The 17,365-nt window shown below is 39.6% G+C and overlaps 3 protein-coding genes across 3 annotated transcripts; all 3 read right to left on the reverse strand.

The window, feature by feature from the left end:
- Window positions 1–2,133: 2,133 nt before the first annotated feature.
- On the reverse strand, window positions 2,134–3,236 carry LOC111836191 (trace amine-associated receptor 1-like). Its single transcript, XM_023797231.2, has one exon. The coding sequence runs from the start codon at window positions 3,187–3,189 to the stop codon at window positions 2,134–2,136; it is 1,056 nt and encodes a 351-aa protein (XP_023652999.2). The 5' UTR covers window positions 3,190–3,236.
- Window positions 3,237–10,002: 6,766 nt separating this feature from the next.
- Window positions 10,003–11,043, reverse strand: LOC111836143 (trace amine-associated receptor 1-like). The gene has a single exon (XM_023797158.2). It carries the CDS (start codon window positions 11,041–11,043, stop codon window positions 10,003–10,005), a length of 1,041 nt encoding a protein of 346 aa, XP_023652926.2.
- A 2,757-nt stretch (window positions 11,044–13,800) lies between these two features.
- LOC140581201 (trace amine-associated receptor 1-like) lies at window positions 13,801–14,799 on the reverse strand. Its single transcript, XM_072703078.1, has one exon. It carries the CDS (start codon window positions 14,797–14,799, stop codon window positions 13,801–13,803), a length of 999 nt encoding a protein of 332 aa, XP_072559179.1.
- Window positions 14,800–17,365: the final 2,566 nt, after the last annotated feature.

The raw sequence follows: 17,365 nt of genomic DNA on the forward strand, positions 1-17,365 counted from the left end.
TCTTTGGGCTGTGGGACTCAGGGAGACCATGGGTACTGTAGGTCCCATAGCAGCCACCAGGGGGTGCTCCACATGCACTCCACACAGACACAAAGTGGAGACAAGATGCAAAGCGGCAGGATTCGATGGATTCAGTGCGAGTGGTATGATACAGCAGGGTTCTCCTCTAAGCCGCCACAATGCCTGATGTGTCTGTTTATCTTGCCAAATTATTGGTATGTGCAGATATTTTTCTATAAAGCAGATGCTATCATCTAAAATAATACACATTTTTTAGAGATCAAGTTCAGGCAGATCCTGGAGCTATCGGGGGTTAAGGGCCTTGTGTGACAGCCTCAGAATGAACTGATTCTGCTGGCCGTGGGGTTTAAACTGGTGACCTTCTGATCACAAACACAGCATCCATACCCACTGAGCCACACACCACCCTCACCTCTCAGGTGCTGGAGATACAGGACTGCATTCTTCATAGGACTACAGGGCTACCTCACTGTCTCTGATCGGGGAAGCCTGTGGTTTATTAGGATTCAGCAGTTTGGAGAAGGTTTTTCATGAGGTTTTATTAGAAGCACAGAGCTGAAAACAGAGGCCAGGGGACTCATAAAGTGTAATATTGTTTTGAATCGCCCAGGACGGCTGATCATCATCTTATGACTAATAACTGATAAACAAATAAAATCTATACTGATTAGGAGGAAGTGGAATCTGTACAACAGGGATTATGGTGCCCATTATGGCACAGGCAACAATTAACAGATCAACTGATATTTCTCAGGGTTTTCTTATTACTGAGGAACTTTAGATAATAAGATACTTATATTTACCATTTATACAAGTTCGAGTATTAGGTACACAGGAACTCTTTGATTTTCACATATCCTGTCTTAGTATATTATGAGAAACACAGACTCACATTTACAGGTGAGAGTGAAGTTTGGGGTCAGAGCGCAGAGTCAGACATTGTGACTGTTTAGAGGAAGAAAGACTGAGTGTGTGATTAATGTGCTGAGACGGCCCCACTCCAGTCCTGGGGGGCCTGCTGTATTACCTAAGCGTGATGTAAGCGTCAGAAGCAAAGGGCCCAGTTAGCAGCAAGCTGCCCCCCCCAATCAAAGGTGTCAATACAGAGATTACACAGAGCGCAGGTGATGCAACAGCCTGACCTCTTGCATGTGCTGAGAGCAGGGAAGGTAGGATCAGGTGCAGAGAGGCAGAAATGGGTGTGGGGAGTTTCTCTGTGTACATCCTTCATGGGGGGTGAGCTATTAGAGAAGCTCGTGGTACTCAAGGTCTGAAGGCCTAGGGAAGGTAAAACAAGAAATCTGACTGTAGTTTTCATTTTTAAAGAAACTTCTGAAAAAATAAAGCAAACTGAGAATGATGTTGACTGAGTTTAGTTGAGATAGGTGGAGATCTAGTATGGCAGGGGGGGCAACAGGAACATTTTAATGAGAAAATGAAAGAATATCCAGATAATATGTTTATGGTAATACAGCTCTACTCAGATTAGGGAACAAATGATCAATAACTTAATAACATCTTTTATGGTGTGTCTGTAAAGGCAATGTGTCCTCACCATGAATATGTTATACAACTTAAAATCCATTTTTTTTAAAAATGTACTTACAAATCAATACAATCAATAAAACCACAACAACACCATAAAAGTACACCAGTATATGTTTTGGGTTTATATTTATGTTAGAATTAAAATATTTTGGGGTAATCAGATGCATTCACTTTTTTTATTATGGTTCAACAATATGCAGGAGATGCTCAGCTGATACATAGCAGCGGCCCAGCTATATCTGCAATATCAACAATGTGTATTCTAAAACGACGGTGACTAGAGGAGACAATTAAAAAAAATCTTTTAAACAACTTGTTTGTTGTATGAAGGCCTTAGATATTAATCTGGGACCTTTAGTGAGACGTCTTAAAAGCTTAAGTTATTGTAACAGTTGCAGATGTATTTTTCTAGCATTTCATCACTCTTTTTGAAAGTCTTTTGATACAGATTTCCACTATACAGATGGTGAAAATTGTAAGATGCAATTAGTGTTTTTTAATGGCTCAGAGAAGTACTCAAATAATTAAATAGTAAGACAGGTATATTTATACTAAACAATGAATTCATTCAGAATACAATTTCATTCGACATGAATGTCTGTGAAAGATTCTGCCACTGAGAATTATGCTCAAAGCTTTCCTGAACCAAGAGTAAAAAAAAGCATAAATGAAAGGATTGAAACTCGAGTTCATATAACCAAACCAAACCAGGGCATCAGTCAGTGTGGGTGGGATGGAATAGCCAATGAAGGGGTCCATAATATTGCAGAGGAAAAAAGGGGTCCAGCAGATGAGGAAAACTCCAACCACCACTGCCAGGGTGTTTGCCTTCCTTCTTTCATGCTTCCCAGAGACTGCAGACCCATTTCCATCCTCCACCTTAATCTGCCGTGTCAGATCTTTAATTGATCTGGCCTGACGTCTTGCAACCATGTAGATCTTGATGTAAATGCCCAACATGATGAGGCCAGGGAGGAAAAATGAGAAAACAGAAGAGAATGCAGCTGATGCTGGGCTAAAGAATACCGTGCATCCTCCGACACACTGCACCTGTGTCTCAAAGAAGTGCTCACTGCCTTTCAGGTTGAGGTCTGAGAAGATCATCCCATAGGCGAAGATGGCTGGGAAGACCCAGCTGGTTATGATCATCAGCAGAGCAGTGACAGAGTTGACTATGGAGCGGTACAAAAGTGGGGTGCAGACAGCAAAGTAGCGGTCTACAGAGATGAAGGAGAGGTGGAAGATGGAGGAGGTGCTGAGCATGATGTCCGTGCTGGTGTGGAGCTTGCACACAAAGTCTCCCAGGTACCAGCAGCCGTAGACCGACCGCATCGCACTGCACGGCATGATAAAGGCCCCCAAAAAGAAGTCACAAACTGCCAGTGAGAGAATGAGGCAGTTTGTGGTGGTGTGCAGCTGTTTAAAATGCGCTATAGATGTTATGACCAGAAGATTCCCAGTTACTGTGACCAGTATAGCAAAGCTCATAAAAACAAACATGGAAAACTGAAGGCTTAGAGGCTGGACGTTCTTCTTGCATGATCCGCTCACAGTGTCATAGCAGTACTGTATTTCTGTATGTACATTGTTGATGTGATTTGAGCTATTTGAGAAGTTCATACTACTCAAGTTCTGAAGGCCTATCAAAGGTAAAACAACAGACTTAAATTTGAGTGTAGTATTGATGCACAAAGAAACTTCCAAAATGATTTACACATTATTGGAGCTTATTACCAAAGAGAAGGACTTACATTTCACATTATAAGACCTTGAATATCTATATGAAACTATAGCTTTTTTTGTCAACAAAAATAGACAAATAGCCAAAAATACTGTCTGCAAAAAGTAGTCTGATTATGTTTTAATCACTCCACACCTTATCAGTAGAAATAAACCAAATTTTCTCTTATTGGTTAAGTATTTTATATTATAAAGCAATAATGTTATGACCAGTAAAGAAAATTCAAACCATAAGATTTGCAAAACAAATATTCCTTCTTGCTTGCCTAAAATGTGATGTGGATGTCACAGATGAAATGACCAGGACTGGAGATACCAGCAAATGTTATGTTTATGTGTTGTAAATGACCATAAAGTTTTTCCTGAAGAATTTTATTCCAAAATAATGAAATGCTGTTAATTTTGAGACTTCTGATCCTTTAAGAGATAAAATGAATGGCTAAGCAAAACTAATAATTTCAGCTCAAACTAAAAATTTCAGCTTTGAATCCAGCAATGCAGCCTGTAATCACAAAATTATAGCACTGAAGATGGATTCCAAAAATTAAATTTACATATATAATTGCTCACTCACCTCTCACTCTCTACAGTGCCTATCTGCATGGGAGTTTAGCCAAAATCTCTGTAAGGAGCACCTGAGACAAGGAGAAACTTCTAGACTCAGGATCACACACAAATGCGGTCATTATATTGACACGTACTGTGGAAACATCCATTGGTTCCCAGCAATTAAGCTGCTTGCTCATCATTGTGAATCATAGAGCACATAAAGGCCACCTATCGGATCACATGTTTACTCTGCAAACAGATCTATTTTTGAGACAAGAATTAATAGAGAAAAAATATATATATGCCAGTCAAAGGCAAATATACCAAGTATGTCTTTCAGTAAGGGAAAGGTGATACAATTTGATTGAATACACAAGATCTCTCTACCTGGAGCTGAAACAAAATGAGCTCCATTCTGAGCGTCTTTTGTTCTATGCCATTGGAAGGAAATTGATATAACAAAATTAAATGTTCACAGCACTTATGTATTGACGCAATTGCATTGTTACAGGGTGTTATGCAGTACCTAATGAAATAGGGTATTGCCTTGACTACATACACATTTGATATACTCTGTTGACTCTCCTTTTGTATTGCAAAAAGTTTTTTTCTATTTTGATGATAATATGCCAATGCCAGATCGTATTTTCGACATATGTTGAGTGTATGAATACAGTATCATATGTTTCTTGGAAGACTAATAGTTATGGCTAGGGGTGGAGCCGAACCCGAATACGGTATTCGGAAAGGCACAAATAATGTGTTTTTTACGAATACTTATTTCAAACAAATACTTTAAAAATATTTGTATTCGGGAACAAGAAAAATTTTATATCAAAAAGCTGCGTTTCCTCATTAGACGACAGTGCATGCCCGGGTGAGTGAGTGAGCTAGTGAGTGAGTGACGTTCAGGAGTCGGGGGGGGGGGGAGTAAATGAGGCGACTGACACAGGCTGCTCCACACAGCAACATAGAAGGCTTGGCTGAGCGAAAAAAGACTTAACTGCATCACTGTTTTTGTTGAATAGATTTTTGTACCTTAACTTAGTTCCGGAGGCAGTTTATAACTTTCAGGAAGCGGAGTTTCATCGGGAGATTATTCCATTACGCTGCATTATTGACGTCTGCAGTCGGGTGCTCTCATGTTCGCTCTACCTGTTTACGTAGCTCCGCTTCGCGTCGGGTCCTGATCACACTGTCGGGGCTTATTTCTGCGATAACTACCGGCTGCCTGTACATTATCCCTCACTTAGCATAGCCTCCCGTCACTAATTAACTTAGCTGAAACTCCCCACATGGATTTGGGCAGCCAAATAGAAAAGAGTGTGGCTGCTGCTGAGCCATCTCTTGGTCCTCCACCAGCCAAAAAAACTTGCTCAAGTTCTGTGTGGAAGCATTTTACAGTCAGTGCTACAGATAAAACCAAAGTGATATGTAATGTGTGCAAAGGTCAAATCAGCAGAGGCAGAGATATCAAACATCTGTCAACATCTGCTATGCATAATCACATGCACTTAAAGCATCCTCTCCTGGTACTGTCTGCCAACCCCCCCACAAGCACCAATTCCCCCACCAGCACCAATTCATCATCACAACCATGTTCTGCCAAACCCTCCACAAGCACCAAATCATCATCACAGCCATGTTCTGCCCCTGCAAGTCAGTTTCAATCACCTATATTAGCTGCATTTAATGCAAAACAGGCTTATCCACCCAACCACCCCACTGCAAAGCAAATAACAAACACAGTGGGAGAAATGATTTGCCTTGACCTGATGCCCTACTCAGTAGTGGAGAATAAAGGTTTTCACAAGCTTCTCAATGTGGTTGCACCTCAATACCAACTACCATCTCGTTGGCATTTCTCGCACAGTTATACCACAACTTTACCAAGATGTGAAAACAAAAGCTGGTGCTATGACCTCCCTCAAGATAGTTGAGAGCTACTTAGCTGAGGACAGCACTGAATCACTGACCTCAGATCCTGCAGTGACCTTCTGGTCAAAAATGATGCAGCCACAGCCAGCTCTGGCTCATGTGGCAATGAAATATCTCACCTGCCCTCCAACAAGTGTCTCCTCTGAGAGGATCTTTAGCACAGCAGGAGATATTGTGTCCCCACATCGCTCCAGACTGCTCCCCTCACATGTGGAGGAGCTTGTGTTCACAAAATACAACATGGAGAAATTTAACTGAGAGTATGTTGGCAGAAGATATCTTCTTCCAAGTGAAATATGGTTAAGTTATTTTTAAGATAAAACATAAAAAAAAAAAAAATTAAAAAACATAAAAAAAACCTGTTTTGCATCTGTTTTTTGGCAGACAGTTGACAATAGCAGGGCTGCATCTTTTAGTTTGTAACAGTATTATATAGAATATAACTTTTGTTCTGCCAGATCTCCCAGTCAGGGGTTGATAAAGTTTAGTTCTTGGAATTCTGTGCATTAGAAAGAAGTTCTTTCAGAAGAAGAACAGTTCTTTGAAGTATTATTTGTTTTTATTCTGTCTGTTCAGCGTCCTCCAACAAGGACGGGTGGTGGTGGGGTTCATAATCAAGGGCGTAACTTTGGCTGGAACATTGGGGGGGTTGAGGTCTCCACCCATTATGGGGGAAACATGATTATTGGGTGGGTTATATTGGCTGGATCTGATTATTGGGGGGGTCATGACCCCCCCTGAAAATTACGCACCTGTTCATAATGTTCACAATGGTATTTTATTAGTTGTTGATTTAACCATGGATGAGGTAATGGCTGTTATGTTATTTTCTTTTCAATGACGTTCCTTGTTACATGTTCATTGCTGGATTTATGGAAAAACATCAACCAATATTGCATATCCATAATTATTATAATGGATATAATTAAAGAATACGTACACTATAACGTAAATTAGAAGTCTAATGCAAAAAACTGGATTTTTATGCCTATTTTGAATTTTACTCGAATACAAATACAAATACAAATAGTTTTCCCCCCTCAACAAATACAAATACAGATACAAATACCGGCTACTTTGCACATCCCTAGTTATGGCTTTCATGTTACATCAGGTACATATAATTTGTGGTGCATTACAAACATGATTTAAACTGAGACAATTTTACCTTGTCAATACCATAATCATATAAGGATAACCTTAATAGGGGAATAATCAATCCATGTTCATATATTAAAACCTTTAATAAGCTAAAATATTTTGCATGGAAGGACATTAAACAATTAGTAGAACATATTAAATGTCTTTATGTTTTTTCTTATATTTCTTAATACTTTAATTTTACTGTTTTCTAATATATAAGGAAGATCTTGTTCTTTGGTAGAGAAGTATTGAATGAATCACAAACACTTTGCTAATTGAATAGTACAGTCATACACAATGAAATGCAATCACACAATAAAATTCCACAATACTTAGTGCCTGTAAATGATTATGTTTTATGTATGTTAGTAAAACTAAAAAAAAGCATTTTTATTGTATTCTGGTTATGGAGCTGCAAAAAAAAAAAAAGATTTGAAGTTCATGTTTGATTGCACTGGACTTGTATTGTGTATGTATATATTACAAACTACAGGACATACACATACATACTACAGCAACAACTAAAAGTACACTTGCTTCAAACCATGCATAGTAGGTACAGTAAGTATAGTATAGTATGTACAGTATAGTGCGGCTTAAACCATGCATAGTAGGTACAGTAAGTATAGTATAGTATGTACAGTATAGTGCGGCTTAAACCATGCATAGTAGGTACAGTAAGTATAGTATAATATGTATAGTGCAGCTTAAACCATGCATAGTAGGTACAGTAAGTATAGTATAGTATGTATAGTATAGTGCGGCTTAAACCATGCATAGTAGGTACAGTAAGTATAGTATAATATGTATAGTGCAGCTTAAACCATGCATAGTAGGTACAGTAAGTATAGTATAGTATGTATAGTGCAGCTTAAACCATGCATAGTAGGTACAGTAAGTATAGTATAGTATGTATAGTATAGTGCGGCTTAAACCATGCATAGTAGGTACAGTAAGTATAGTATAATATGTATAGTGCAGCTTAAACCATGCATAGTAGGTACAGTAAGTATAGTATAGTATGTACAGTATAGTGCGGCTTAAACCATGCATAGTAGGTACAGTAAGTATAGTATAATATGTATAGTGCAGCTTAAACCATGCATAGTAGGTACAGTAAGTATAGTATAATATGTATAGTGCAGCTTAAACCATGCATAGTAGGTACAGTAAGTATAGTATAGTATGTACAGTATAGTGCGGCTTAAACCATGCATAGTAGGTACAGTAAGTACAGTATAGTATGTATAGTGCGGCATAAACCATGCATAGTAGGTACAGTAAGTATAGTATAGTATGTATAGTGCGGCATAAACCATGCATAGTAGGTACAGTAAGTATAGTATAGTATGTATAGTGCGGCATAAACCATGCATACTTGTGTATTATCTGGAATGAAACTTGTATGGACTAGTAAATCAAACATTTAAGTGTCTGGGTCCAGACACTGTGTATTTGTGAGATGTGGAATCAGTTTATTATTCTTCAGCCAGATAACTAAGCCAATTTCTAGCCTGGGCGATGGTTTGAAGGCCATGCCTGTGATCAGTACAGGCAGAATGATTTCAGCATTGGGCCCCTGACCATGCCATCTCCATTCTACATGACTTTGGATAGATGAGCCTGTTAACCAAAGATTGACTTTATTGATCCTAGGAGGATATTTTAGTGTATCCAGCCGCACATAGTCCACAGACAAATATACCTATAGTGACAAACAAACAAGCTGCAAGGACAACACACAAAGTAAACGTGCTGTAGACAGATTTAAAAGGTACACATCACACAGACAAAATATCCTGAAAAACAGAATATTATGATACCATAAATAAATAAATATCTAACGATAACAGTAATATATTCTGTGCAAATACTTTTACCAGTTGACTTGTGATTATGAGGTTGTCACCAAGGCAGGTGTTGGACGTGTACGCAATCCAAAATTTTTTGAACATTTCATGAACAATTCTTCGATACTCTGTTTTGTTGTTGGACATGGATTTGTTTATTTGTTTATTTAATTGTTCATTTTTAGCAAACTGAGGATCAGCCAGTCCCTGGGGCAGCTGGGGTTAGGGCCCTCGCTCAAGGGCCAATTCTGCTGGCCAACAATTTGAACAGATACACACACTTCACCCACAGAGCCAGACACCATTTTATATGTTGGATTCTTTATTTTTTATTTTCAAATTTTTACAAAAGATTATAGCATGCAAAGTATGATGAAAAAATGTTTTGTTTTGTTTTTTTGCAAGTGTACTCAAATCTTTCTCTTGTACTGTATCGTTTTCTCTCAGGAGATTTCAGGTGAGATTTCAAGTAGTTGTTCATGAAATTTGTAAAAAAGAAAATATATATATAAAATACATTTTCAATAAATGGTTACATATTGACATAACTAACACAAGCCACATTTTCAAATATATCTTTGCACTATAATTTAATGTTATTCAACTGATGATGTTTAAATAGCATTGTAGCACTGTAGGACTGCCCCAACCTTCAAGGGCTGGGAGGTGTGTGGAGTTTTCACTGTACTGTGTGGCTGTCCTCTGACAAACCCAAGACATGCAGTTAGGCTAACTGGCATCTCAAAATTGACATACTGTGTCCTATGGTGGACTGCCATCTGGTGCCTAATGCTTGGGATACTGTAGATATGTTATACTGCTGCAACAGGTATTGCAGTGATTTTTTTTACTGCTGTAACAGGTATTGCAGTGATTTTGGATTGCTGTAACAGGTATTGCAGTGATTTTTTTTACTGTTGTAACAATGTGTTTATTTAAATTATTCAATTTATATTGTACTAGACGATGGATTGGAACATTTGCTATATTTAAACAAAATGACTACTCACTTCCCATTCTGTAAAAAGAGTTACATTTGTTCCCTGCTCTGCTTCTATTAACTGTGAAGGGCAGAAGAATGTCATTTGTTCAGGATACAGAAAGATTCGTTAAACTGACATAACATAAGACTTTAAAAACAATCACAAAAATGTCACTGGCAGCATTTTAAGATATAGAAGTTTCCTGTTATTACATGTAATGATACATTTTATTATGTGACCATTATTTGTAATTTTGTATTATTTGTAAGTTTCCAAAAGGCACATACTAATGGCTTCCTAAACCATTTGTAAAAGAAACCGTAAATAACTGGATTCCATCCAGAATTTGAGTAACCAATCCAGCCAAAAACCTCAAGCAAAACTGGAGTTTCATGACCAAAGAGTGCATTTACTGTGTTGCACAGGAAAAACGGCATCCAACAGGATAGGAAAACTCCAACTACAATCCCTAGGGTCCTTGTGGCCTTTTGCTCCAACTTTCGTATTAAAGTGCTCTCACGACCAGCATAGACATTCACACAACCTCTGCTCTGAATGGAGCTGGCTTGCTTCTGTGCCACATGGAAAATCTTCAGATACAGTCCAAGAATAACGAGGGCCAGAATATAAAAGGCAAGGACATAAGAAAGAGAGTTTGCCATTTTCCCCTGCAGCACAAAACACCCTCCCTCACAATAATCATATCTATACAAGTCCTCAATGCCCCAGATGTTTAGGTCCAGAAAAATCATCCCAAACCCAAAAATGGAAGAAACAGTCCAGCTGATTATAATCAAAGGCACTACGGTAGAGGTGCTGATCTTGGTGTTGTACTGAAAGGGCTGACAGACAGCATAGTAGCGCTCGATGGAGATTAAGGTGAGGTGTAAGATGGAAGCATGACACAGGGTGAAGTCCGTACTGGTGTGGATCCTACAGAATACATTTCCGAAATACCAGCAAGTCTCCACTGAGCGCACCATACTGGGCGGCATGACCACCACCCCCACGAGGAGGTCGGCCGTGGCCAGGGAGAGGATGAGGTAATTGGTGGGAGTGTGCAGCTGTCTGAAGAGGGCTATAGAGACAATGACGAGGAGATTTCCCAGCACAGTGAGGAGTATGGTGGCCCCTAATAGAACATATACTGGAACCCACACAGCCGCTGGATAAACATTCTTTTGACAGGAACTGTTTATGGATTCATAACAAAACTGAATATTTTTCTGACTCCCAGATTGGTTGATGTTCATCTTTTCATGCTCCAGCATGAAAAATGTTTGAATCTGATATGCCTGTATGAATAAAAAAAAGAAAAGAATTTAAGCAAACATACTGTACATCTAATTTACACATATAACTAACATCAGATTATTGCATTTTTATAATACATTATCAGGATGCATAAGTAAATATTACGTCAACGTAAAGGTGTTTTCTAATACCAAGCAATTTCTAGATCATAGAAAAATGGTATATTATAATTTTAAAGTATCCATACACATTAAAAGGAATGCCAGACCTTACCATGGTGAAAAGCCCTGCAGGGGAACCCTGTCACACTGGAGGAGGCTCTGTAATATATACTCACGGTTTGGCAGAAACATATTACCCATCATGCCATGCGGCCCTCTGTGGGACCGTGGCTTTCCTCACTGGCTTTAATTAAACAATGAAAACATCAGATGTCCAAAAGCTGGCACTTTGCCGCTGAGGTCCTGTATTTACAGTATTTTAAATATGCTTTTATCTTTAAGCCCTGCTATGGGTTGTTCCCGGCCTAGTGCCCCATACTTTATGGAAAAGGCTGCGGGCCCCCCAAGACCCCGAATAAGATATGCCATGACAGGAAATGGATGGATGGATATAATCTTTAATACACAGTGCATTTCATTTGAGCTGATGGAATAACTGTCGTAAGACACATACCACAGGCCTTATACGTATTAATTACTGATTGTGACTGTCTGCTATTTGTGTCTGTGTACTGATTAAATGCGGATTACGTAAGGAAAATGAATGGATGAATAGATGAATGTTTTTACAGCACAGTAAATAAAAATGACAGTAATTAGAGTCTGTATATGGATGGCAGGGCATCGACACACTTCTAGCAGACAGGGTTCAAATCCTGCCCTGTATATGTGGAGTTTGCACATTCTCCTGTGTTTGCATGAGTCTCCTCCGGTCTTTGCCTGCAGGTTTTTGCCTGCAGTGTCTGTCTGTCCTGTGATGGACTGGCATCCCATACTGGGTGCTCCCTGCCTTGTACCCTGTGCCTCCTGGCAAAGGCCCCACTGAGTCCCTGAGGCATGGGCACCTCTAGAGATTATGGGCCCCAGCCTAGACCAGTCCAGCCCTGTGCAGTTCCCATAACCACACTGAAACACACATGACTCTTTCAAAACCTTAACAACTTTAATCATTTTACTAAATTTCCCTTTGTTGCCTGGTAGCTCTGATGTACACTTAACACTTAATGTCCTATATAACAGACGGTGAGCTATGAAAATATATTTATTACTGTTAAAACAAACTTTGTGTCTCATTAATTTAGTTATTACTGGTCCCATAAACAAACTTGGTTGCAATTATGAAACCAAAGACAAAACTTCACTTAATAGCGAGATTCTGCTGGAGTCAAATGTGCAAAAAAGCAATCCATGAAAAATTTGTCATTTTATGCATTTTCACAGGGACATTAGGATTGAATCATCAAGAATACGACACTATGATAAACCTTTTTGATGCATTTCAAAGTTGCATTTACATGTCATGTTTCAAAAAATATTATTTAACTATGTGATATGCACTATATACATATACAATACCCAGAATAAGTTTTTGATCACATATTTTAGTTTTTTTTGTATTGCTTTAAAGTCGTAACGCAACATCCTGGCAAATGAACATACGATGTTTGTGATTGTGATTATAAATAAATACGATAACTAAAATTATGTACAGAGCAGCTTATTCAGGGTCCCTCCCACGCCCCGACAGGCCTCGCTCTTCTCTCTGATCTAACCTCTGGGCACAGCCACCCCCAGCAGGCTGTATGTCAATGTTTGCCTTTTTTCAGCTGTTTGTGTGCTGCTTATGCTATAGCTTTGAGCTGATAGACAAGCGTTATGTAACCAGTACTCAATGAATCTGAAATGTTATGTCCTCTTCATGCCTTGTGGCAAGCTTCTGCATGTGATCTGCTTTGGGAAACTCTATACCATATTGTTTTATTTTAATAAGTGTTTGAAATTGTGTAGCACCTTGATGTGCTACAAGCTGTTTATGAAAGTTAGGGCAAAAGTATAGAGGTCCATGAAATCTGAAGTGGAAATGAAATACATCTCTGACAATCAAGCAAGTTTATTTTGTCCTCTGTGCTTCTATTGCATTTATACTTTATGTCAGTAGGTGGTGCTATTCACATTGTATTTGATTACACACAATACTACGCTTCCCAGGCAAAGGAATCATAAATGGTGTAGTCTAGTCAACCCAGATACAGCATTAAACCTGTTGTTTGTCATGTGATCACCAAGTAAGTCTTTATTTCCCCTCTTCTGTTAACTTCTGGATTTTTTTTCTAATCTGAATTTTAATATAATATCATTCTGTAATGATGTACCGGTTGAAAATTTTGTGTATTTTGATGTATAATATAAAAACACTGAATTTAAATCTCACAAACACAGTTTTGCTTTCACATTTTATTATTGGCGTTTTTGTAAAACTAACGTGAATGAGAGAAACATTATAGAGAATACATTATACATAATTGATATAGCAGCGTTGGGTTTGCAGTAAAGAATAATTATTATAAATCACTCCATCTGTGCCTCGACGTTAAAGGCAGATAGCCAGTATAGATCATTACCAGATACAGGAGTCAGTATCAGAGGTGCAGTAACATCAATGTGGGAAATGAGAAAAAAAGTATGAGGGCAATGTAAAGGCTGAGTCATATTACAAAGGCTGAGTCATATTATAAAGGCTGAGTCACACTATAAACATACCAGCAATTCACTTTAATAATTAAAATTTGCCGATATTTTCCTAAAAGCTTTTCTTATTGACTCCCTAAACCAAATGAATAAGAATGAATAAATAATGGGGTTAATTCCTGAATTTAAATAGCCAATCCAAAGAAGAATGTCATACATGTACGGTGTGGATAAACCAGTGACTGGATCTATGATTATATATATAAAAAAGGGCGACCAGCAGGACAGGTAGACACCAGTAACAATGCCCAGTGTCCTGGTGGATTTTTGCTCCAACTTAGACAGAATGATTCTAGTTTTTTCACGGTTCATGTTAGTAAGAATTGTGACCTGAAGAGAACGGGCTTGTTTATGTGCAATAACTAGGATTTTCAGGTAGAGGCCAAGCATAAATAACCCTGGGATGAAGAAAACAAAAAGGGAAGATAATGTGCTTGACAGCTTGTTTTGTAACACAGCACACCTTCCCTCACAGTTTAATTGTGTGAGGTAAAAATTCTGAATTATCCAGCTGTTCATCTCAGTTTCAAAACAAAAGAGAGCAGAAAAAACCCAGCAGGTCAGGATCATGTACTTTGCAACACAATTAGTGATCTTAACGTGGTACAGCAGAGGCCGAGAAACAGCAACGTACCGGTCAATGGAAATCATGTAAAGCATAAAAATTGATGCTGCACTAAGTAAAATATCTATACTGGAGTGGATCTGACAGAAACATTCGCCCAAATACCAGCAGGTTTCCAGGGAGCGTATCAAGCTAGGCGGCATGACCACTGCCCCCAGGAGGAAGTCGCTCACAGCCAGGGAGAGGATGAGGTAATTGGTGGGAGTGTGCAGCTGTTTGGAGTGGGATATAGTAACAATGACGAGGAGATTTCCCAGCACAGTGAGGAGTATGGTGGCACCTAATAGAACATACAAAGAGGCTCGTATTGTGGTTGGATAGACAAGCTTTACGCAGGAAGTGTTTGAGGATTCAAAGCAGTAGTGTACACTTTCCATCTCAGAATGGTTGCTTTTCATCTTTTTTTTTGTTCCTAAGGCAAGAAAAGCTTTGGAACCTGCACAAGGAAAAATGAAAGAGATTTAAACATGCACATCAACATTGGTGTTTGATTTAAAATGAAACTTGCATTTATGATACACAAACACAATACATCAATTTTGTCTCCAAGGTACTGTGGAGACCAACCATTTGTAATGACACCTATAATTACAGCTAGATACAGATAGAAACACACTTGTCTATATTAGGGATATTTCTCCATCTCAGACTATATGAAATACATCTACGATACATGATTTAAGATGTTATACAAGAAGATAAGGAACGATTCTATTCAGGTACAACACAATTTAACTGAGCTCTGATTGGATACAATTCAAATCCACTAAAGATGTTTTGCAGCACTGTAAAGCCACCTGAGACTCTCGGTGCCAGAGGTTGTTAGGCTAAATGGTGTCTCTGAATTGCCCATAGTGTGTGTGAGTGTATGTGCCCTGCGATGGACTGGCATCCCGTCGGGGGTGTACCCCAGCCATGTGTCTTATGCTGCCTGGGACAGACTGCAGGCCAACTATGACCCTGCCCTGGATCAGCTTTTTGAGGGGCATGGATCAAATATGATAAAAATATTAAATTAATCTTTACTAAAAAGCTTTGCATGCACAAAACTACATAATTCATTCTCAGGTGCTTAGGCATTGCAAGAATAAGCTAATTACTAATTCTGCATTTTTATAATAAATAGGTTTTGGCAATTAACTGTATCTTTGACACTTCTTTTAAGACTTAATATCTACACACTTTTCAATCTGTAAAATAAAAGCTATAATTGTAAGTTGTTCTATGTTCTTGCAAACCTTACCTTAGTGAGCTGCCCTGTAGGGGAACCCTGCCACACTGGAGGAGGCTCTGTAATATATACTCACGGTTTGGCAGAAACATATTACCCATCATGCCATGCAGCACTCTCTGGGACCGTGGCTTTCCTCATTGGCTTTAATTAAACAATGAAAACATCAGATGTCCAGACACTTGCGCTTCACCTCTGAGGTCTTGTATGTATGTCAAACATGGTATTGTCTTTAATCCACAGTGCATCTGACCATCTTTTAGCTGATGTAATGACTGTTCCACAGCACAGTGGACATACATACAAAAATAAAGATTTGAAATGTATTTTAGACATGCTATTATGTTAAATCCACATTGCATTTGAAAGTGTTGTAGCTGATGTAATGACACATACCACAGGCCAGTGGAAACATGATATACTTTCACCTGATAAGTATTAATTACTGATTGTGACTGTCTGCTGTGACTGTTTACTGATTAAGTGTGTAAGGAAAATGGATGGATGAATGTATGAATGTTTCATAATTAGTCGGAGTCTGTGTATGAATGGCATGGTATCTTGACACTTCTAGCTGAGAGACTTCAAGTCCTGCTCTCTGTGTGTGGAGTTTGCATGTATTGCATTGCAGTGTGATTGTTGCCCAGTGGGAGTGTGTGACAGTTTCCGCCCCAACTGCCGGCAGCAATGAACTAAGAAAACGGTGATAAAAAGATTACAAAAAACACCAGACAATGACTTAAAGACCTTAAGATCGCAGTCATAAGTCGACGATGACCTGTGTTTGCATGAGTTTCCTCCGGTCTTTGCCTGCAGGTTTTTGCCTGTAGTGTCTGTCTGTCCTGTGATGGACTGGCATCCCATACTGGGTGCTCCCTGCCTCGTACCCTGTGCCTCCTGACAAAGGCCCCACTGAGACCCTGAGGAATGGAACATAGGTCAATGTAATCCATACATTTCCTGGATTTGGTCTGTGTGGTGGGTTACTTTTACTGGGTTATTAATAGAACACAGTTACTTAAACTGCCATGCTACAGTTTCAGTGCAGCCAGTGTCTGTCTAAGCACATGTGGTGCCTTAGGCAAGCAAAGGCCTCAGCAGACGGTGCCCTAGGCAAGCAAAGGCCTCAGCAGACGGTGCCCTAGGCAAGCAAAGGTCTCAGAAGACGGTGCCCTAGACAAGCAAAGGCCTCAGCAGACGGTGCCTTAGGCAAGCAAAGGCCTCAGCAGACGGTGCCCTAGGCAAGCTTAGGCCTCAGAAAATGGTGCCCTAGGCCAGCTTAGGCCTCAGAAAATGGTGCCCTAGGCAAGCTTAGGCCTAAGAAGACAGTGCCCTAGGCAAGCTTAGGCCTAAGAAGACAGTGCCCTAGGCGGCCTTAGGCCTCAGAAGGCGGTGCCCTAGGCAAGCTTAGGCCTAAGAAGACAGTGCCCTAGGCAAGCTTAGGCCTAAGAAGACAGTGCCCTAGGCGGCCTTAGGCCTCAAAAGGCGGTGCCCTAGGCAAGCTTAGGCCTAAGAAGACAGTGCCCTAGGCAAGCTTAGGCCTAAGAAGACAGTGCCCTAGGCGGCCTTAGGCCTCAGAAGGCGATGCCCTAGGCAAGCTTAGGCCTCAGAAAATGGTGCACTAGGCAAGCTTAGGCCTAAGAAGACAGTGCCCTAGGCAAGCTTAGGCCTAAGAAGACAGTGCCCTAGGCAAGCTTAGGCCTAAGAAGACAGTCCCATAGGCGGCCTTAGGC

The sequence above is a fragment of the Paramormyrops kingsleyae genome, chromosome 19, assembly GCF_048594095.1.
Source record: "Paramormyrops kingsleyae isolate MSU_618 chromosome 19, PKINGS_0.4, whole genome shotgun sequence".
NCBI classification, from domain to species: domain Eukaryota; kingdom Metazoa; phylum Chordata; class Actinopteri; order Osteoglossiformes; family Mormyridae; genus Paramormyrops; species Paramormyrops kingsleyae.